This window comes from Eulemur rufifrons, chromosome 14 (genome assembly GCF_041146395.1).
Source record: "Eulemur rufifrons isolate Redbay chromosome 14, OSU_ERuf_1, whole genome shotgun sequence".
NCBI lineage: Eukaryota > Metazoa > Chordata > Mammalia > Primates > Lemuridae > Eulemur > Eulemur rufifrons.
This window is the reverse complement of record NC_090996.1, coordinates 20,711,239-20,734,883: the sequence shown is the minus strand read 5'-3', so window position 1 is coordinate 20,734,883 and position 23,645 is coordinate 20,711,239. Positions and strand designations below refer to the sequence as shown.

Below are 23,645 nucleotides of genomic sequence, written 5' to 3'. Positions count from 1 at the left end.
GGACCTTTTTATTTAAATTTTTTATTTTGAGATAATCTCAGAATTAGAGAAAACTGGCAAGAATAGTACAAATAACTTCTCTATACTCTATCTGATTTACTAATTGTTTGTATTTCGTCCCATTTGGTTTATCATTCTCTCTATTGAATATTCTTATATATGTACATATTTTTTTCAGATCCATCTGAGAGTCAAGTTGGGATCATGGTTTCCATTTATCCCTAAATACTTTTGTTTGTATCTCCCAAGAACGAGGACATTGTCTTACATATGCACAGTATAATTATCCAAATGCAGAAATGTAACATTGACCCAATGCTATTGTAATATTGATCTGCTAATGTCCTCATACCTTTCTCTTAAACAAAGAGGCTTTATACTGCACTCATCTCTCTTCCTCTTGCTTTTTTCACTGTGTTAGTGCATATACATCGCCCAGCATTATCGTCATGGGCCTAGTACTTCACAGTATGCACTTACTCCCTCCTCCATCGATGTATACTCTGGCTACTTCCTACTTTTGTCATTGCACAGATCCTCAAACTAAATTTTAGTGGATGTTGTCTTGAATTACTGTTCAATCACACCCAGTGAGAACAAATGAGGGCTTACAATGTTGAGAAAAGGTCCTTCAAAAGGAGTTAATAGGGCTGGGTGCAGTGGCTCCCGCTGTAATCTTGGCACTTTGAGAGGCCGAGGCAGGAGGATTGCTTGAGTCCAGGAGTTCGAGACCAGCCTGAGCAATATAGCGAGACCTCGTCTCTACAAAAAAATAAAAATATTAGCTGGGCGTGGTGGTGTGCATCTGTAGTCCCAGCTACTCAGGAGGCTGAAGCAGGAGGATGCCTTGAACCCAGGAGTTGGAGGTTGCAGTGAGCTATGATGATGCCACTGCACTCTAGCCTGAGACACAGAGCAAGACCCTAGCTCAAAAAAAAAAAAAAAGGAGTTAATACAAGTATGTTCTTGATTCACACAATGCATCAAGGCATGAAAGCAGCACAATTATTCAGTTTTCCAGCTGATTATTGTATGTTCTTGGAAAGAAAAAAAAGATTAGGAAAGTTCTTGGTGAAGAACAATTCTTAGGAAAATAGTTAACATTCACGCTATTGTTGTGTGGGTTTAGCACTGTCTTAGGTAACTTTCGCCAGAATGCAGAGGCGTTGTTTGCTCTGAAGACCCTTTGATGGAAACAGCCAGACCTTCCCCCCATCCAGCTCCATGTCCCAGGCAAAGCAATGTTCTCTGGACCAGGACACTCTTGTACATTTAGCAAACTTCCACCAGAGGGGAAGTTTGCTATTTCTGCTTGGTGTGAAGCATTTTGTACCATCTGGGCTGGCTGGATTTCAACAAAGATAGTAAAGAAACATTTATCAAGAAAAATCAAAGCCGGTCTCGCCAAGTGTGGTCTAGAGAGATTTGCTTCCTTGCTACATATGCGGCTCTCTTGCTTCTGGGAAACATGACTTTGACAAGCTTCAGGAGGGACAGCCCTTTGGATCTTAGCCTGAAGCTACTGTCAACTGCTCATGATAGAGTGGTTTTAGTAGCCAGAGCTCTTGAAGATGTGAATGCCAGTGGTCCCAGAGTCAATTCCGCTTCATTCCTTTCCATAGAATTTTGTGGGCCCTTTGGTAAGAGGATAGTCTCAAAAGGGCAGGTGGAGTCATGCTTCAATGAGGAATATTTGGTTCTGGTAGATGCCCAAGGAAAGGTCATTCTTAAACCATTAGTTTTGAGATTGACAGCTTCAGAATGCACACTCTTGTCCTGCAAAGAGCACTGTGAAAGAGCTGCGAACGTCTAAGCTTACAATAGAAGACTTTTTTCCCTAATGACTATCCTTGTGGTGCCAGTTCATAAGATGGGAGGGTGGAGGGAATCATCAGAGAGAAGGAGGATGAGCTGTTTCCACTTGCACATGTGTTGCTAATCAACCAGACATACAAGTTTCTGGCACTTTGGGGTGTCTCAGATCGTGTGTTTATGCAGCTCACTATGTGATAGATGTGTCATTCCAAGATCTCAGCCTAAAAACTGGCACATGCCATTTTTCTTGGAAGGCTTAAGAGACAAGAGAAAGTAACAGTTGGAGATTGTATCCTATGGGGAAAATACACGGGTATCTTAAGAAATTGTCATTCTCTAGAGCAATGTGACAATGTGTGTCCTATGAACTGGCAGTATCAGCTTCACACGGGAATGTGTTAGAAAAGCAAATGAGTAGGTCTCACTCCAGACTTACGAAATCGGAATCTATGTGTGTGTGTTGGCGGCGGGGGAGGGCTAGGAATCTGTGTCTCACAAGCCCTCTGAGTGAATCTCATGTACACTAAGGTTTAAGAAGCATTCTCTGGAAGTGTTCAAGTGGAAAGGTTGAATGCATTTTTCTCAAGGAGAAAAACACAAGTGCTTCCATTTGACATAGGTCCATTTGGGAAATGGTTAAGTCTTCATAATAAAAATGGGTAAATGTGGTGAAAGAGGGCACTGAATGTGAATAATAATAATAACAATGAAATAGCAGTAATATATTACTAGCTAACATATATATGTCTATAATAAACATGTATATTCTTTATCTAATTTTACCCTTACAATACTCCATTTTATTGATCAAGAAATTGAGGTTCAAATATGTGACATAACTGCTAGGTAAGACCCTGGCATCTTGCAGCCCTGCATCCATGACACTGTACAGCCTGGCTCCTGTCTCATTAGAAATCAACTATACTTTTAATACATTTTTTATATACTCCTTGGGGACAGGATCAACATCTTACTTTGCTCCTTGTATCATCAGTGTCTAGCAGAATGCTTAGCACAGAGTAGGGACCTGCTTGTTGAACTTAACTGATCAAGGCCAAAGAGGAAAAATTTGTTGCTTTTGGTGCAAGAATGAAGTGCAACTTGCAAGCTGAGATGGAGGATGAATTCAGCCTGTGGATAATTGGAAGAAAGTGCCGTATTGCTGACATGCAGAAAAATGTCAGTGCAGAATAAGTTACAGCTTGCCTCCTGGTAGCCCTCCTAATTCTTTTCCCATCTCATTTATTCTGTCCCAACACTTTATCAGCTATATGATTTTATTTTTTATTTTTTTTGAGACAGAGTCTCACTCTGTTGCCCAGGCTAGAGTGAGTGCCATGGCGTCAGCCTAGCTCACAGCAACCTCAAACTCCTGGGCTTAAGCGATCCTACTGCCTCAGCCTCCCGAGTAGCTGGGACTACAGACACGCACCACCATGCCTGGCTAATTTTTTCTATATATATTTTTAGTTGGCCAGATAATTTCTTTCTATTTTTAGTAGAGACGGGGTCTCGCTCTTGCTCAGGCTGGTCTCAAACTCCTGACCTCGAGCGATCCTCCCACCTCGGCCTCCCAGAGTGCTAGGATTACAGGCGTGAGCCACCGCGCCCGGCCTTATTAGCTATATGATTTTAGGCAAATCAGTCCTATTTTTTTTTTTTTTCAGCAATAGTTAACTGCTTGGGTGTAGGAAAATAAAAGGAAGATATTTGAATTTAAGTAGGGCTGGGGTTTTGCCAGGTAAATAAAATGGGGGAAAAAGGGGCAAGGCACTTGAAGTTGTTTTCAAGGGTGAGAGTATAATGCACCATAAAATCTAAGCTGGGGGTGAATGGAGTAAAAGAGGCAGTGGAGAGATCGACAGAGTGTATTGGGTACAATGAACTGATTGGTGGAGGAAGACTTACATAGGGAAATGGAGTTAATAAACTGAAAAGAAAAAAGGAAATAGTGTAAGACAGTGGGGTACATGAAACTAAGACTGAGCAAGTAGTGTACTTTCTGGGATAATAAGCTCCAGGGTGTGACCATGGGGGAGATGACCATGATCAGGTGGAAGCAAAGGTTGTAGGAACTGAGCAGGTGCTTGACACTCTACTCTCCAATATTCTTTTTTCTAATATGTTTGTCTTGTCATCTTGAATTTATAGAACTCCTGTTTTTATTGCACTTGTGGAGCACTAAGAAAAAGTGTTGCATAATGGCTATGGTAATGGGCATCTTTGTCTTATTGCTGACTGTAATGGGATTGTGTTTATCATGAACTGTGGTGCTGTTATTTCAGATAGACTTTATCCTGTTAAGAAAATTCCCTGCTATTTCTAGATAACTGCGACGATTTTGTGGTTTTCTTCTTTGACCTATAAATATGATGAATATATTAAAAATGGACTTCCTAAGGTCAAACCATCTTTGCATTCCTGGGAGGAGTCATATGTATTCACCTTCTAGAAGATAGTTTGATTCCATTTGGACGGAATATATTACCTGGGATTTTTCTATCATAGGTGAGATGGTTGGCACTGTATCCTTAGGAGCTGTACAACTCTCATTTCTAGTATCCTTCCCTTGACTACCTGCCTTACTGGCTTTTTTTTCCCAGAAGGAAAGAGGAGTTTATTAATTTGCTGGCAAATGAGGAGGTTGGTAGACTCCTGTCTCAAAGGACCAACATCCCCAGTTACTTGCTTTTGAATCAACTCCTAATTCACTTCTCCCTGTTTCTCCAGGCTGATGTTTTATTCTCCCTCATCCTTTCTACTGGCCAGTTGCATCTACACTACTGATTCTCTGCCTCCTTTAGCCAGGGTGTTCTTGACTGAGGGTGGAGTCTGGCTGTGATGTTGCTGATATTCTTACAGCCGTCTCGCTCTGGGCTGTCTGGGTCCTGATTATGGGTGACACATGAATAATAGGTGCACCTTAGTTTAGAGGGTAACTATTTACTTCTTTTTTAGCTTTTTCTTTTTGAATTGAGGTAAAATTCACATAACATAAAATTAACCATGAACCATTTTAAAGTGTGCAATTCAGTGACATTCATGGCACGTGCACAGTGTTGTGCAACCATCATCTCTATCTAGTGACAAGACGTTGTCATCACCCCTAAAGGAAACCCTGAACTCACTGAGCCGTAGGTCCTCATGTCTCCCTCCCCGCAGCCGCTGGCAACTAATAGTCCACTTTCTGTGCCCAGGGATTTACCTGTTCTGGACGTTTCATGTAAATGGAATCATATAATATGTGACCTTTTGTGTCTGGGTACACGAATTTTCATAGCAGCACTATTCACCATAGCCAAAAAGTGGAAAGAATTCAAATCTTGCTCAACTGGTGAATGGATAAACAAAATATGAGACATCCATATAATAGAATATTATTCAGCTATAAAAAGGAATGAAGTACAGATAGATGCTATAGTATGGTGAACCTTGAAAACATTGTGCTGCATGGTTAAGAACCCGGTCTTTCTTGTGGGCTTTGTAGTAAACAAGCTTGGAAAACTTACAGTTAATCTTGGGGGTGGCATAGGGAGAACAGTACGAAAGTCAGCAAATGATTTTTAACCGATATATTATAGAGCAGAGTTTACACCTTATCAGTTCATCTCATTTTCTATGCTTTTTAAGCTATTGATGTTGATAAAATTAAAATTCCCATTAAATAAGCGTGATGCCAGGGATGTTTCCATAGCTTCTACAGCCATCATTGGTTGGTGCTTAACATTTTGGGCACCATTGACACCTAAACTGCTTTTTTTCTTTTTTAGTAAGAGATGCTAAAAACCTTGTACCCATGGACCCCAATGGCTTGTCAGATCCCTACGTAAAACTGAAACTGATTCCTGATCCCAAAAGCGAGAGCAAGCAGAAGACCAAAACCATCAAGTGCTCCCTCAACCCCGAGTGGAATGAGACATTTAGATTGTAAGTTGAAACCATCGCAGCCTAAACATCGTGCTGGAGGTGGGTTAGGGGCCACAGAGATCAGGGAGCTCCTCTCTTAGCTTCTGTTTCCTTCTCTCCCTGCTTCCCTCCCTGCCTGCTCCTCCCTCCCTCATTCCTTACTTTCCCTCGCTTCTCTTCCATCTGCATTTTGGTAATGTGAGCCAAGAAAAAATCAGAACTATTTTTTTTTTTTTAATAGCGTTGAAAATGCCTGTGGTGTGGGGGAGTGGGTGGGCTAGGAGACAGTGCGATGTGTTGCTAGGGGAAGACAAGTTGTGGGAGAAATGATGGATCTTGGCAAACAGGGGGACATAACCTATGGAGTGGGGTGACAACCTCTCTAGGGCTGAGTTTGTGGGTGATGCTGGGCCTGCAGACTGCTGGGAGATCCCCGTCAGCCTCCCCTGAGCACCTTCCCTGGCCAGGGCTCCAAGAATCTTGGAATCCCTTTCTGATGCAGCTGGACTGTATCAGGTGTTAATTATAACAGCTGATTTGTTGAGGATACACTATGTGCAACAAGCACTGTGTTAAGTGATCTAACTTTATTGGCTCATTTCATTCCCTGTTTACCTATGGGGCACGTAGGGGTTAAGGAATAGGGTCGAAGTCCCATAGCAGATCTGGGATGGGGTGGCTTCGGCTCTGGGCAGTCTGACTTCACAGGCCATGCTCTAGCCACTGGCTTGTGGTACCCCATCCCCACTTCCCTCCCTTGGGGCAAAACGGGGCTCCCTTCCAGCCCCAATCAGGCCTCAGAACAGACACTTTCTCCAGAGAGGCACCAACAGGATTTTTCTTCATGCATCTCCTTATCCTCATCCTCAAACACACACACACACACACACACACACACACACACACCCAGCTATGTAATTGATAACTGTATTTCTTATACTGACTGTCAGTAAGATTTCCCGAGCAGCAGAAAGTAGTTAGACCAGTTCCTACCAGAGCTCGCCTAGGGCCTCTGCCTGAGTAAGCTACCGGCTGTCACACAGGAAAAGCTCTCACTCCCTGGAGAGCCAGCCTGGGATGGAAACTGAATACGTTTCTTGCAGCAGCTTGTAATCTTTAAAAGTTCCTACCGCCAGGTCTTGTCCTCTTGTATGTTTCTTCTGCCTGAGAAATGACTACAAGCTCCACTGACTTCTCTTTTTTCTCTTCGCAGTCAGCTGAAAGAATCGGACAAAGACAGAAGACTGTCAGTAGAGATTTGGGACTGGGATCTGACCAGCAGGAATGACTTCATGGGATCTTTGTCATTTGGGATTTCTGAGCTGCAGAAAGCTGGTGTTGATGGCTGGTAAGGAAAGATTTTGCTTTGAAAGCTGCAATACAGCTTGCTCTATTGAAGTCGGGCTCGAGTATGTTTTCCTTTTTCTCCTAAAAGTGAAATACTAAAACAGAGTCCCAAAGTGAAGGCCGGTAGATTGGATCGTCATCCACACAAACATGTTTTATTTGGTTCTCATGCCAAAAAAAAAAAAAAATTAATTAAAAATCTGAGCCTAGAGTTAGTTAAAAATCTGGGGCTTGGAAGGCAGCTATTGAGGACAGTTGAGCAGTTAATGCCCCTTTTAGACAGAACATGGATTTTCCATTTGTCACAGTCCTTTCCACTCCCTATTTTATTACATCTGCCCCACTTTATACAATTATGTGATTTGACTGGGCCCATGGGCACTAAAGTGGCTGTCACAGTTTACCCAAAAGATGAGCAACACACTGTCAGATTCTGACGGATAAGAACAAGCTGCTTCTTCACTGGCAGGGTTCAGCAAGCCTGGCCAGAAATGTACTGGGGAGTCACTGTCCTGGTCAGCTGCAGTGTCTCTTTGTGCTGAAGTTTTTACTTTGCTTCCATCTCATGGCCAAAAAAAAAAAAAAATTCCTCCAAATTACCAACAGAGAGGCTGGGTAAGCCACCTTGGCAACTGTTTCGCAGTCATCAGAAAGGAATCAGATGAGCTAGTCCAACCTGGCACTATAATATTGGGAAAAATGGTGATGAGGACTGCCATTATTTCTTAAGATAAATTGTCTCATTGCTGAATTGTCTCATTCAGACTTTTTCAGTTATAAATGAAAGAAAATAAAAATCAAACTGGTTTAACAAGAAAGAGAATGTACTGTCTGGACTACACACATGTCTTCCATTGTTCATCTTGCAACTTCCTATCTCTGTTCTATTATCTATCTTGGGCTTTTCTTCAATATATTGAGTGTCTAGTGGCTTCTAGTCGCTAGAGACACATCAAGGTATAAGGCAGCCGTGCCCTCCTGAAGCTCGGCTTATGGCCAGGGGGCGGAGTAGGGAGATAAACCTCAAACAAGAAATGACACAAATAACAATGACAACATGGTGAGAGATGTGAAGAAGACAGGAGCTGGGAGTGTGCCCTCCAAAAAAGGTGCGTTAAAGCACACTCAATTCACAAATGGTTAAAACCATAATTCTCATGCAATAGATAATGAGCATTTGTCAAGGTTTTCCTTAGCTCACTAAGGAGGAGACCAGCAGGATGAATGGCTGACTCCAAAAAGGTTGGAGATATTTGTGTAGTTGGTAGAAGAAGGAATGCTGAAATAGCTTTGCTCGGTCAAATCTAAAGCTGGCTGATAAACAGCGCACTAGAATCACAATCTTTGGGGTTATCTTAACTGTCAGACTGAAAAAAAAAACGATCTCACCCCAGTTTTCTAGAAGTTAACATCTATCTTTGCAGAGTAGGGAGGCCATCTGGGCCCGACTCGCTGATGAATAACAAGTTAAACAAAGTGATATTACAGTGAGGAAGGAGATACCTAATTACAAAATGCTCTAGCATAACATTAAAAGGTCACACAGTCATCTTTTTTGGGTTTTTTTTCCCCCCAAGTTTTGGATTTTTTTCCTAACATATGGACGATTTGACTTTGCATGGGGCCCACCCTCATGCACTCAGAGTGGGCGTTGCTTCCTCTTTAAGTCAAGTTCAGAGAGGTTAAAGAGAAAGCATGTACGATCCCCAGGGAGCATAAATGAGACATGAGAGGACATAATAATTATAATAACAATAGCTACCACTTACTGACTCTTACTAGATGCCAGGCGCTGGGCCGAACATTCCCCGGTGTCGCAGAGTCACACGTTTACACAGCATTAAGCAGATGTGCAGAAAAAATGTAGCTTCTTTGTTTGCTCTAAGGGACTTAGACTTTCTCATGTAGCTTTGTGACCTCATGGTGGCTGAGGAGAAGGAACGCTTCGCTGCGCGAGATACCTTCTGGGCTTCCCTGCTGCACAGGAGCCTTCCTGCCTGGTCCCAAACAAGCGCCTGCCGAGGCTGAGCTGGTCCCACCTGGCTTCGTGCTGGAGTCCCCAGTCCTGGTCCGTCGCCTCCTATTGTGAGATCTTTCCATGCAGAGCCTTCCGTGTCCCACCCCCAGGCCACTGCCAGGCCCGATCTCTCAGCACTTCTGGGACCCCGCATTTCTGTGTCTCCTTCGTGGACAGCCAGGAGTGTTGCCTGGCTGCAGGGGGTGGCGTGGGGGTGGTAGTGCCCTCCATATAGGTAGGTCTCTGGCCAGGCCTCTGACAGAGGAGGGGGACAAGCCCCTCTGCATTCTCCCCATGCAACCCGCCTCCTCTCCCTCCTCCTTCCCAAGGTTCTCCGGGCCCCAGAGGGAGGACTTCTCCTACATATGCCACATCCTCCTTCCCGGGCTGGCACCTGCCTTGTCTACTCCCCTGAAGCAGATAGCAGGGAGCAGAGAGGGAAAAAAATGCCTCAATGATAAGGGGTGGTTAAGCATCAGGAGTAAGTCCAAAATATTACTGCATTTACACTTAGATGATCATTTAATTCTCCCAGTAATTCTACATGGATCATCGTTCATAAGGATCAGAGTAGTTGAGCAATGTGTTAGGGACACACAGCTCATAAGTGACAGTGTTGGGGTTTGGGTCCGGGTCTCTCTGATGCCAGAGCCTAAGCATATGCAGATCCCATTCTGCCTCCTGATACGGGGGTAGGCCACGGGCGAGAGAGTAGACAGCTAGGATTTGACCTTGGATCTCCTAACTGATGGATGCTTTGTGACTGCAAGCGAGTCGCTTCACCTCTCTGTGCTACAGCCTTCTCCGCGGGTATTAGGCCATTCATCAGATTGATTATAGCACCCCATATCCACCAACCACCGCTGCCGGTTGTTGTAAATTTGATGAAATAATAGTTGGAATAACTTTTGCAAACTAAAAGCCCTCTTCAGATTTTACATATAAAAGTCCTCTGTGGATTTAGGGACCAGACTTCTAAGATGTCATCTTGGCCCTAAAGGTATCAAACCCTAGATGTTGGGGTTCATGTCCGAGGGATTCTTTTAACACTCTGTGATCTTGGGTAAGTCACATGCCCTCTCTGAGACTCAGTTTTCCCCTCTGGGAGGCGACAGGCTCCTCCAGTCATTCTGTTGTGCTGCGATTTCAGACCATGTGTCAGAAACAGCTGTGAACGCTCCCAGGTGTGGCGCCAGCCCCAGGCCCCTCGCCTGCCTCTTTGCCACCTGCTCTCTGTTTGTTGTCAAATCCTCCTCTGTGTTCCGGATCTGCTTCATCTATGCTGTCTCCTTTCTTTCCCCTTGATTTTCCCGAGGTTCGTGTGTTTTATTCATTTATTTTCTTCAAAGAATTAGCTCTGGGACATGTGTATCAGTCCTGTGTTTGTTTTCTCCTTTTCTGTGGGTTTACTTTGTGGTTGTCTTTGAATCTCAGTTGAATATTTTACTAATTTCTTTTTTCTCCTTTTACCTTACTCTGCTCTTTAAAAACAATGAACAAGCATTTGAGAGGATAAATATTTTCTCAGAGTTTTGATAGGTCACGTTCTCGCTTTTGTTGCTTCCTTGAGGTCTGCAATTGTGTTCTTCATCTCCTTTGTAACATGCTTTTATTTAGGCATGTTTTTAACCTCGAGAATTTGCTTTTTGTTTAAATGTTTGCTATTAGTGTTAAATTACAGTTTTAGTGCTTTCTAATAAGAGAATATGGCCTGTGCATTTTTCTTTCTTTTTCTTTTTTTTCCCTCTTTTCTTTTTTTGTTTTCTCTCCTTTTCTTTCAGTTTAGCTTAGTGTATGTACAGTGTTGCTGAATGTTCTGCAGACATTCCAATAAAAAGGTATTTACTATTTGTAGGGTTTGCATTTTAACATTCATTCATTCTATTGTACTATAACGTCCAGATCTTTTATGCCTACATGTTGCCTTTTGGTTTGCTTGAGCTAAATATATAGTGCTTATGAAGTTTCTCTCAGTAAAATTGTTCAAAAGCCCTTTTTTTTGTTTCTATTGATTTTTGCCTTATATGTATGTGGCAATATTATTAGCCACATAACTCTTCGATTCTAACTATGTTGGCATAAAGCTGTCTTTGTTCCAGTTAATGCCTTTTCCCTATAATTTTCCCTCGTTGCTGGCATTCATTCATTCACTGAACGTATGATACTCAGTGACCACCTGCTGGGCTGGGGACACACGAGTGAGCAACACAGACAAGAATCCTTGGCCTTGTGGAGTTTTCTTGCCAGTTGGAGAAAAACAAACAAAATTTTTTAAACCAACAGAAGTAAACAGTAAAACATCGCATGTTCGAGGCTGATAAATGCAGTAGAGGAAAGTCAATAAGCAACGGGGATAGGGAACACTAGGGGGAGAGCTATTCAGATTTTATGGGGTGAAAAGGTGACATATAGCAAAGACCTGAAGGGGGCGAGGAAGTGACCATGTGGGTATCCATGGAGAGTGTCCTGGACAGAGAATGACAAGCGCAAAGACCCCCAGGCAGGAGGGTGCCTGGCAGTTTGAGCAGCAGTAAGGTGCTTGTGTAGCTGGAGCTGGACCCAGGAGGGGGTGGCATGGGGGGTGCTTGGGAGACCCCGTGGGGCCTTGCAAAGACTTTCTCTTCTGCCCTGAATAAGATGGGGAGCGAGGAATGAACGAGATCTGATTTACCTTTTAATGTGTCCGCTTCGTTTGCAGAGCTGTAGATCCTTTCTGCCTGGTAGATCTTTCCACATTCTTTTATGTTTCATGTTACTATGTCCTTCGGTTGTTGGCTTTTTTAAAAAAGAAAAAGAAAAACTGAAACTTGATGAGTATGTATTTGTTTACTTACCCTTTTTTACTTTTAATCAATGTCAGGTATTAGGAGTCATGTTAAGGAGTTGAGTGTAGCCTGCAACTACTACACTTGGATCGTATTGATCCAGAAATAGTCTCCATTGAGTAGTTACTAATTTATGAGTAGTCATTAAGGTGAACACAGCACATGTACATTATCTGCTGCTTTTTGTTATAATTAATATTGGGTATGTTCTGATGAATTCATCCTTATTGTACAGGGAAAAAAAAATTACTTTTTTACCAGGCTTTCCAAAGACAGAATAGATTACAAAGCTCAAGGAATTGAATATTCTTGTAATGGACTAGATAACTTCAAAATGATTAGCCCATTCCAGAAGAAAAACAGCTGGGAATTAAGTTCATCCACTTGAAATTGTTTTACAATAATCAAAACATTCAAAACCTCAAGGCTCAGGATCCCATAGATCAGAGCCTACCTTTTTGATAAACTCTCAGTAAAGTCTTAGAGATTAGAAGCAAGATAGTTTGTGACATGCGTGGTTCCCAAAAACTAGAATAGATTTTTACTGAATAGTGGTATATCTGATGGTATATGTTTCTTAAAGGTCCAAATGTAATAAAAAAATGAAAGAAAAAAAAAAAAACCCTGAAACTTGAAAGTCTTTTCTTTTTCCCCCCACAGGGAAATGTTTTAATGTTTATGGTTTTAATTGCCGTGTTTCTCTTATGGTGTTTCTGTTTCTAAAGTTTTTTTTTTCTTTCTTATGTCATTCTTTTTTATGTTTCTCTCCTTCTGAACAGATGACTATTATCTTAAATCATTGTTATCTTACAATTGTGTTATTTAAACTTTCTTGTTACTACTGATAATGACATTTTGCTCTTATTAAAAAAATAAATAAGGCTTGGGAATCAGACTTCCGAGGTTAGAATTTTTATTCCACCACTTCCTAGCTGTGTACCCCTGAACAAGTAACTTAGCCTCTCTGTGCCTTGTTTCCTCGTTTGGAGAAAATAATGGTAATTATATCACAGGATTGTTGTGATAGCAAATTAGTTCATTTAAGTGAGGTGCCCAATGTCTAGTAAAAAGCACTCAGTAAGTGTTAGTCATTATTGTTAAATGAATAATTATTAGAAAAATATAAGTAAGCAATCAGAAAGTACTATCAGAATGCCATTACTCAGAGATAATCACTATCGAAGCTATTCAGAGTCTGAGTGTGCGTAGCGTACGGACCCCCGCCTGCCGTTCCAGGTGCTGACATCTCGGTTACCTCCTGCATGTGGGTGGGAACTGGTGACCCTCGTCTGGTTCCTGACAGTCTGATCCAGGGTGGTTGGCCGGGCTCTGTTGGGGTTCCCTTTACTGATGACATCCTGTAAATCCCTCCTTTATCTGTGTGTTCCCAAGGGTGAGACCCCCAAATGACTTTATTTATTTATTTATATTTTTAGAATTTCAACTCTTTTTTTCCTTTTCTTCTCAGACCTTGCAGGGATGAACCAAATGACTTTAGATAGTCCACAGTTAGGGCTATCTAATAAGTAATACCGAGTTGTACCCCAAGAAAGCTATTCTTTTGTCGATACTCCTTCAATTCTTCAGCGAGAAAGTCTTGGAGTGTTCCGGTATATCCTTAACACTTTTTAATACTTGCTCTTTGTGATCGCCCATTAAAAGGGAAGGGGATGCAGGCTTTAGGCTCAGAGCCTTTGTAAGCAACATCGTCTACTTGGACTTGAATAATGTTGATTTGCATTTGTTTACCTTCTTTCTTTTTTACAGTTACTTTCTACTTGTAACAAATGATATTGGCTTTCTTTTCTAGGAAGAGATATGAAGTGTAGCAAAATCCATAGAGGCAGCATCTGAATGAGTAGAGTTTACCAAACAGCTCTAGATTCCCCTTCTATTACTTTTATTTACAGAAATTCTTGGAAGTTCCTGCTGTGTGGCTAGCACCCTTCTTGATTTCCAGCAAAGATACACATGTTCTCTTATTTTTGTATTTCTTTTGGCGAATCCCATGGAAATTTGGAAGAAGAGAATTGAAATATTAAATGTGGAGGTATAGAGGCTCAAATTGGCCTCTCCGCTTTGAATCACCTAGCCCCCTCTTTTTGGAAGCTGCCTAAGAAGATTTGTGAATGGAGAAAAAAATATTGTGATGAAAATTGTAACTTTGGGTTAGAGATTATCTTTGGGAGTGAGGAGTTTTGGGGTGTCCCCCCTCCCACTGACTCAAATGCCTTTGGAATGTCTCTTTTCCTTCCTCACTCTCATTTCGTCCTCTGACTAGCTGGAAGCATCTTTGTGGTCAAGAAACAAGCTGGAGCCACCATGTTTATTACAATAATATTAGTAGCAGTAATAACGACAATGATGATGATGAGGCCGCTTATTGAACACTGGCTGAATGCCAAGCACTGTGCTTATTGTTTTACATGCATCATTACATTTCAACGTCACAGCAATTTTATGAAAAAGGGACTTGTATTCCAATTTTTTAATATAGATGAGAAAAACAGAGGCTCAGCGAGCCTAACCAACTTATCCAAAGTTGTCCAAGGAGGCCAGGACAGAAGTGAGATTTGGGCTTATATGCGTAACCACTAAGGGATACCATCTCCCAGGAGGTTGAATACAGAACACTGTGGGCAAATTTCTGCAGAGAAAAATACCATCCTAAAGTTAAGTATCCAAATGCAGCTGAGTGCCGGGATGGCAAGGTGGCAACCTGTGTAAGATGAAATGTAGAAATACTCGAGGAACGTGACAAGAATACATTTACAGTCAGGAGACTTTGTAGCGTTCTTTCAGAATAAAAAAGCACTTAATGGACAAAAATAGGTAAAAACATACAGTAATTGAATAATATAACTAGGAAAACCATGTGTGTGTGTAGAGAGAGAACTTTGCATCCTATAAACACAGAATATACATTTTTTTATGATGTCCATGGAATAGTTACAAAAATATATAGTATACCTGGCTATAAACCCACCCATACCCACCCCCACACCCCAAAAACCAAAACAAAATTTAAAAACCTCAAAACATTTTTTTTTAAGTAGAGCTTTTTATAGGCCTCCTTTTTTGTATCCTGATCAACGAAATAATATTGACTCATGGAATTTGTGCTGCCTCCTTGTCCCCCTCTAGGTTTAAGTTACTGAGCCAGGAGGAGGGCGAATACTTCAACGTGCCCGTGCCGCCAGAAGGAAGCGAGGGCAATGAAGAGCTGCGGCAGAAATTTGAGGTGAGGTTTCTTTCTTTCTTTCTGCATCAGTGGGAGCCAGTTAGGTCTGTGGCTCTGCTGTTTTCCCCGTTCATGGCATGGTCCCTACCAAGACCTTTCATGACTCTGAGCCTTCGCCATGCTGTTCCATCTCCTAGAAAACTCCTATTTGACCTTCAAGACCCCAGTTAAATGTCCCCTGCCTCATGAAGTCATTCCTGCCTTGCTGTACTCTTTCAGATTTAGACATTTCTTCAAAAGCACTCATTCACTGCCCAGGCCATTTTGACGGTGACGTGGACAGGAATGGTAGTAGTCATGGTAACTGGAAGAAGTGTACAGGGTAGTGCTAGATGTTTTGCAGGCTGAGTCGAATAGGCTTGCTGGTGGATGGAATCTGGGTTTGGATCTATTGGCAGGATGGTGCCAATGGAACTGATTACGCTGGTGACTTCCTGGGTAGATCTTCCCAGAGAATAATTCTATCAGATGGACAGTCCTTGGCTCTGACCTTGGGCTGTCCCGCTGGCTCTGCTCCCACCTAAGAGAAACCCCTTCCCTTCTGAAGGGACAAATAAAATGCCATTTCCAACTATCTGAGAGCCGCAGATGTATAGAACACATCCCAGTTTTACAACGAAAATGTTTGGGGATGATGGGTTTGAGTACTTACATTATATGTGCATTGAATGATTTTAAAGTAGTTTCATGAGGGAAAACACATTATTTTGCTCACACAAACTCAGTATGCTGAGTCTGGTGGGAAATCAATTCTAGATAAGCAGTGATGGCCTGCTAACCCTGAAAAAAAGGTATAAAATAGCATAGCTAAAATGGAGTGGATTATTATTATTGTTATTCTTCCGATAATTACACAAGCAAATGAAAAACTTTGTGAAGACCCTGTAAAGTTCTGGGAAAGAGAGATCAGGTACTTTGAGAACATATAAGAGGGAAATGTCACCTTGTCTGAGAGGATAAGGAAGATGTCATGGGGGAACCAACAGTGGAAGTTAACCAAGTAAAAAGGGGGGAAAGAGTATTCCATTCAGCAAGAACAGCAAGTGCAAAGGCCCTGTGGTGGGCAGATATATAGCAACAATGTGAGACTGAAAGAAGGCAGGGTGGGTAGAGCAGAGAAGGCCAAAGGGTGAGCCAAGGTAAGGCTGAGAAAGTGGGTAAGGACTTACAGTGGGTAGCAGGACTGCATTGGCCTAGCAAGGATTTTGGCATTTATCCCAAGAGCCATGTTAATTTTGCCCTCCACTTGACAGAAAACCGCACTTGAGTATTCCCGGATCCCTGTCTTGAGCCTGTGTCCCCTACACAGCCCAGACGATGGTGACGGTTCTGATCCAGTAGGGTCTTCCTTCCTGGAAACAAGTGGAATAAACACATTGTCCTTGAGTTTATCAGCCATTCTCCAGTGACCTTGATAACAGAGGGTCATTCCCATAGTCTTGGGCTCAAGCCCACGAGAATTGATAAATGGACCTTCCCTCCAAGTAGAGCTGAGAACTGGATGCTATTTGATAAAAATTAGGGCAGGAAGGCAGTCCTTCCGGAGAACGCTTTGCAGCTCTTCCCCCCAACTTTCTGACCGAGTGGTGTCCATTTGCTGCTGTGTTAGAAACGTACTACCATGGGTAAGAAAACAAGGCCGGTATCTTCCTGCATACAACGAAGTCTCAGTTTTGCGAAATGATTTCTTCTGTCCTGGGGCAGCTGGGATGACATTTCAGAACACCAAGGAAAACATTTCCTATGTGAACAGAGCATTTGTCTGGGCCAGTAATTGGCTTGGAGTAAAGGACTGCTTTATCTGCATGAAACAAAATGTGTCCCTTTATTTCCAGCAAGAGCCTGCAAATGCTTGTTTATGCCTGAATTATAATCACTCTGTACTGTAGTTGTTGATTTAAAAAAAATGTTTCCAGCAGACTGAAAATTGTTCTCAGACTCACGGAGGAACTTCAGTTGACCTTGAACCTGAGAAATGTAATCCCTGTGCGATAACCAATTAGCACCCGGGAATGACTCAGAAATTACTTTCAAGCCTCTTATCTGGGGGAATTCTGAGTGACAGTAAAGTCAAGCTGCTGGAATCGGGGTAATAGAATTTCATGGTAGCGTGGGCTTGGTGTAGTTACCACACGTGGTATATTGCAGATCGTCAGAGTTGGTTCTGGTTGGGGGGCTTCCAGTCCGACCATGGGCTTGCCGATGAGCCAGGCAAGAGAAGACTCCATTTTGGATGGTTCAGAATGGGATTTTATTTAACAAAGTGCTTGCTATGTGTCAGCTATTATTCTAAGTGCTTTGCAAATATTAACTCATGCAGTTTAATCTTTAGAACAACTCTGAATGGCGGTTACTATTATTACCCTCATTTCTCTTTTACAAATGAGGAAACTGAGGCCCAGAGAAGCTAAGTAGCTTTTCAAGGTCCCAGAACTGGTCATTGTCTTGGTTTGAGTTTCCCCGGAAACAGACCATAGGGATTAAAGTGCAAGTAGTTTATTTGGGAGGTGATCCTGGAAGCACCTTAGGGTAGGGGGACAGTAAGCAAAGAAAAGGCAGGAAACCAGAAAAGGAAGTATTATCAAGCCAGTTAGTGCTGCGGGCAACCGGGGTTTAATCCTGGTGGAGAATTCTGTGCTGGGAGTCAGCACAGAATTCATGCCCCGGAGCTGCCCAACCAAGGCACCGGAAGCTGGGGTGTTACCTGCCAGCTCCCCTTCCATCGCAGGTTGAGGGCTGGTCTCAGGGGAATTCACTGGCCAGCACTTTCAGCGTGCCCTGCTTGTGGGCTGTGCTTGCTCCTGCAACCAGAAAATAAGCCTGCAGGCAGAGAATCACAGGTATTTGCTGTATAAGCCCGCAGGTGGAGTCACAGGTGTTTGCTGTGAGCAGCTCCAGGTGTAGGAGCAAGCTGGCAGGGTCTTGGTGGAACACCAGTGGCCACATCTGTGCAGTGTAGCCTAGTGGTTAAGTGCACTGGCTGGAGTGCCATGTTGCCTGGATTTGAATCTCAGTTCTACCACTTCTTTGCTGGGTGGCTGTAAGCAAGTTACATTGTCTCTATGAGCTTTCAACTCCTCATCTGTAAAATGGGGAATTATAGCACTTCTTATCTCATAAGGTTATGTGCGGCTCGAATGAGGTAATGCATTTAGAAAAGTGTCTGGCACGTCGTGAGCATTCAGATGTTAGGTTGCCGGCATCATTGTTATTGTCAGCTTACCCTCCACCCCTTGGAATAAATAAAACTCAGAACATACTCCTTCCGGGTGTTGGAAGGGCTCCTTGGGGGTTAGGAAGACTCCACAGGGCCTTCTAGCCTGCAGAGGCCTTTGCCTCCACTGCTGGGTAGCTGGGCGTGCCCGTAGTAACTCCTTGTAGGGGTGGGGTGGCAGAGGAGTCTGTAGTTGAATCCAGGGCAGGTGTTCGTCATTTGAGATGAAGCCTGGAGCCAGGACGCCTCCACCGTCCCCTAGTGAGGGCTGGAGAGTGGTATGGCTCTTTGCTCGGAAGTGTTTTCTGTTTGCTTTCTCTTTGAGCACTGAGTTCGAGGGCCCTAAACTGCTGACACGAAAAGGCAGCCATTAGTGTATTCCTGTGTCTGAAGGCCTAGCCTACCCAGCCAGATAAAGGACAATTTTAATTTGGGTCTCAATCTTCCAGTGTGCGCTCTCTGATGGAATACGTGCTAGGCATGAGGCTCTTGGAACAATGGGACATTTGGAAGGACACAGGACAGGGTTCTCATCTTCTGAAGGTTGGCTATGTAGGGGTCACACACCCAGATGTTTTCAGGAGCCGGCAGATAACAAGGAGGGGAAAGTGCTCAGCCCCACCTAGTGTCGCCACACCTACGTCTTCAAAAGAAGCTGGGAATCTGGGTTTTTATAAAACATCTCCAGATTTCCAACAGTTGGCAACTAATTAAATATTAAAATAACAACAAACACTGTGCAGACCAGACCAGCAGGGTTATTAGACTTCTGATCTAGATTCTAGAAGTTGAATTAACATACCCATGAGAAACCTTACAAAAGCAACCTAGGATAAAGTAAGGAAAGAGACCGACTGGCCCCGAATTCAGAGGAGGGAAGAAGGGAGCTTGCAGGGCTAAGAGATGAGGCTATTAGCCACTCGTTGCTCCTTGAAGGATAGGGGGGAAAAAAGACAACAACAAAAAAATACCTTAGTTTACTAAGCAAAGTGAAGTCGAATGAAGAAATTGGGAAGTTGAGCGCCACACTCACGCTTCACTGGGCATGCGCGCTGGGACCTACAGGTGGCTGGGCAGGAAAACCCAGGATGGGGCCTGGGGACCGGGACAGTCAGGACTTGGACCTTCACAGGTTGGAGAATGGAGTGCGTGAATCTCACGGGTCCAGAGTTAGGATCCAAAGAAGGTGGGAGACAGAGTCACAAAGTAGTGAGATGGTGGAGCAGGGAGGGCGGAGGGATGTGTTTGGGTCAGCCCAGCCTGGACAAAGCTCGCCGGCTTGGGAGGGCGCCAAGAAAAGGGGGGCAGCTTCTGTCCTAGCCTGGCTCTTTCCTTATTTGCAGTCTGCGCTTCCAAATAAGATTATCTCACGGTTTTAACCACCCCCTCTTTGCCTATAACCCCCAAATCTCTGTCTCCAGATAGCTTTTCTCAACCCCAAACCCACCTATACAACCGCTTCCTGGCTATTTACCCTTGGTTGTCCCAGAGACGTGTAAACCTCCACATACCTCACTGCAGAATAACCTGACCAGCATGTTCATAGCAGCCTTGTTAGCAGGCTAGAAGTGGAAGCAATCTAATGCCATAAACAGGAGACTGGATAAACATGAACAATGAGTGCCGCGCGGCAACACAAAGGAACAAATTACTGATTCATGCAACAATGTGGATCAATTTCAAGAACATTCTGATGAGTGGAAGAAGCCAGATACAAAAGAGTACGCACTCTACGATGCCGTGCAGATGAAATCCGAGAACAGACAAAACTGACCTATGGGGAGAGAAATCAGAACAGAGATTGCCTTAGTGGGAGGCAGGATTGGGTGGGAACTTTCAGAGGTGATGGAAACGTTCTGTGTCTTGCTCGGGGCTTGGGTTACGTGCGTGTCTGCAATTGTCAAAATTCATAGAACTGTACACTTAAGATGTATGCTCTTAACTGTACCCCCATCTCAAGTTTTAAGACATTAGTTACAGAAAGAGAAAAATGAGGGATGCTGTGTTAGCCATGGTCTCTAAAAGATGGGGGAACGTGTACCCTGGGAGGAAGAAGTAAACCGTGCAGGTTCAACATGTCTGAAATCAGAGTGGTCATCTCTGCCCACCCTTGTGCCACAGTTCCAAACTCGTCCCTCCTCTTCCACTTTTTTTTTTTTTTTTTTTTGAGACAGAGTCTCACTCTATCACCCCGGCTAGAGTGTGGTGGCATCATCACAGCTCACAGCAACCTCAAACTCCTAGGCTCAGGGATCCTCCTGCCTCAGCCTCTAGAGTAGCTGGAACTACAGGCATGCGCCACCATGTCTGGCTAATTTTTCTAATTTTTGTAGAGATGGGGGTCTCGCTATGTTGCTCAGGCTGGTCTTGAACTCCTGGCCTCAAGTGATTCATTTCAGCCTTCCAAAGTGCTAGGATTACAGGTGTGAGCCACTGTACCTGGCCCTCTTGCACTTTTCATCTCAGTGGAAAGAACCACCATCCTCCCAGTTCCCCACAGCAGACACTGAGGAGCTGTTGTTCTTCATCTCTGACGTCCCTTCTCCCGCATCAGTCCTCAACCCAGCTGTCATACATCTGTCCCCCGAATAGGCCACCTTCATTCCGTCTACACTGCAGACACCTGAGTTCAGACCCCACCTTTTCTCTCCTTGATAACTGAAGTCCCTTCCTAATGGTTTCCAAACTCACTTCCTTCAAATGAGTCTCTTCACTCCACCCAGAGTGATCTTCTACATGTAATATGATCACACCACGGCCCTGCTTAGAACCTTCCAGAAGCTTCTGGCCACACTCAAAATCTGCCCAAATGTCTGAACGTGGTCTGCAAGGTCCTTCTCACCTTTCAGCGGCCTCCCAGGCCACATCCACCTTGCACTTCCTGCTCCAGCGAGACAACCAGTGTTTAGTTCCTCAAATGTGTCTTCCTCTCTGTCCCATAAATGCCCTCCCTGCTGCCAGCACCAGTTTCTCCACCTAGAAAACTCCAACATACCTTTTGGACACAGGGTGGAGGACCCATTCCCTGCTAGAGTGCACATTCTTTGAACACCAGTATCTATTGTGCTCCCGGATATATTTTCAGCACCTAGAACAGCACCCGGCACATGGCAGGCGCTCAATAAGTATTTCTTGAATGAATGAATGAAATATTGTTCCCTGATATGCAAAACCGAGAAAAGATTGTCGTTGCCTCCTTGTCTTCAAGAGAGAACTGAATGATGCAACAGTAATAATAGCTTCCATCTGCTGAGCATACACTGTGTGCCAGGAATGGTGCTAAGAACTCTATGATACATGATGTCATTCTCTCCGTTGTCTTGAAAAAGGGACCAAGATGTAGAAAAGTTTATTCACCCAGTGCAATTAAGTACCTTCTCTGCACCAGGCACTGCTCTAGGTACCAGGAAAACAGTGGAAAACAAAACGGGCAAAACCCTTTCCCTCTGGGAACTTACGTTCTGGTGTGAGCAGAAAGACAATAAATTAAGGAACAAGCAAACATAAGGTCTGTAGGATGGTGACAAGTGACCTGGAGAAGGTTGAGTAAGGGGAACGGAGATTGCTGAGAGCAACTTTGTGCAGGGTGTTCAGGGAGGGGCAGGGGCTCTGGGCAGGGAGCATTCCAAGCAAAAGGAACAGCAAGTGCAAAGTCCCTGGAGCAAGAGCATGTTTGGTGCATTCAGAGAACAGCAAGGACACCAGTGTGGAAGTAGCAAGGAGGCTGAAATCAGAGAGGTGCAGAGGGGCCAGGTCACCTGTGGCCTTTGGGAAGGAATAGGGTGTGTGTGCAGAGGGGTGCCATGAGCCACCTGCCTGGCTCAGGGCCACACAGCTGATCCACGTCAGACTCAGGAGTCTAACTACAGCTTGTAGCTCCACAGTGCTCTCTCTGCTAGCAGTGAGTCCGGTAACAAACTCCCGAAGCCCCTGCTGCCACTCTGAGCCCCCATCCTGCCGCTCACAGCAGGGAGCCTCTGCACCGAGGACTAACACGGGCCCCAACTCATCTGTTTATTCAATAGGTACTTAGGTGGGAACGTACTAGTCATCAGGAAAATCACAGAGAGTGAGAAATCCTCCCTGCCCTTGCAGAGTTTCGGTTTATTGGAGGGGAACAAGCAAACAGCTATCATCTAATATTAATGGCAAATGAAGTGGAAGGAGGGAAATCTACTTCAGACAGAGAATCAAGGAAGGCTTCCCTGAGGAAGTGAAAATGGGACGCAGCGGGTAGCTAGCTCGGCAAAGAGAACAGAATAGCTATGCAGACAGCAGTGGCAGCAGCAGGTGCAAAGGTCCTGAGGTAGGTGGAGCCCGGGACATTCAGGGGAGTGAAAGGAGAATGAAGCTGATTTACAGGGAAGAAGGACCCTAGAAGTGATGAGGTTGAAGAGCCGGGTAGGGCTTGATCCTAGAGGCCAGTGAAAAGGACTTTGATCTTTACCTTAAAAGTAATGGGACACCACTGAAGCACTTCCATCAGGGGTTGACTTGGTTGGGTGAGAAGCTCACTCGGGCTGCGCGTGAAGCCCAGGGAGAAGGGATTCATTGTGCGTTGTCCAGGCGAGCGAGGATGGCAGGTGGTGGCGGGGGAGACAGAAAGAAGTAGATGAATTCTAGAGACAGCTGGGAGGGAAAAATATGACAGTGCCTGGCGATGGATGAGACATGAAGGATGGAAGGGAGGTGGAGGTACTAAGGACGGCTCCAGGTCTCAGGCTTGCAAAGCGGAGGATATAGGGTCGTGCTTTGCCCGTGGATGGGATGCCCGGGCTGCAGGAACCACAGCTTCCGGTATTTATGTGTGTCTTCCTACAAGGCCATCCTCAAACCCCAGTAATGTTCTCTGTGTGCTTCCTCCTCCAGAGAGCCAAGATCGGCCCGGGAACCAAGGTTCCAGAAGAAAAGACAACCAACACCATATCCAAATTTGACAACAATGGCAACAGGGACCGGATGAAACTGACCGATTTTAACTTCCTGATGGTGCTGGGGAAAGGCAGCTTTGGCAAGGTACGGTATGACTTGGTGGCTGCACCTGCTCAGGAAGGAGCATCTAACAAGGCAGGCACATTGCTGTTTGTCACAAACAAATCAAAAGGGGACCCACTCAGACTGTGTGAGGAGGTGACATTTAAGCTGAGACCTGAAGGAGGAGAATGAACCGGCTACGCCTTCAAAGAGCTAGCAAAGAACGTCCTCAGCAGAGAGAATAGCAAGTGCAAAGGTCCTGAGGTTGGGAAGGGCTCGGTGCATTCTCGGGTATCAACAGAAGAT

The 23,645-nt window shown here is 44.2% G+C and overlaps 1 protein-coding gene across 2 annotated transcripts in view; it reads left to right on the top strand.

The window, feature by feature from the left end:
• PRKCB (protein kinase C beta) overlaps positions 1 to 23,645 on the top strand; it is a 293,928-nt gene that overhangs the window by 193,548 nt on the left and 76,735 nt on the right. For both annotated transcript variants that reach the window (XM_069485934.1, XM_069485933.1), the window contains exons 6-9: positions 5,586 to 5,742; positions 6,935 to 7,069; positions 15,055 to 15,151; positions 23,235 to 23,381. In XM_069485934.1, the coding sequence (XP_069342035.1) occupies positions 5,586 to 5,742; positions 6,935 to 7,069; positions 15,055 to 15,151; positions 23,235 to 23,381 (536 nt within the window). The remainder of the gene's footprint in view (positions 1 to 5,585; positions 5,743 to 6,934; positions 7,070 to 15,054; positions 15,152 to 23,234; positions 23,382 to 23,645) is intronic.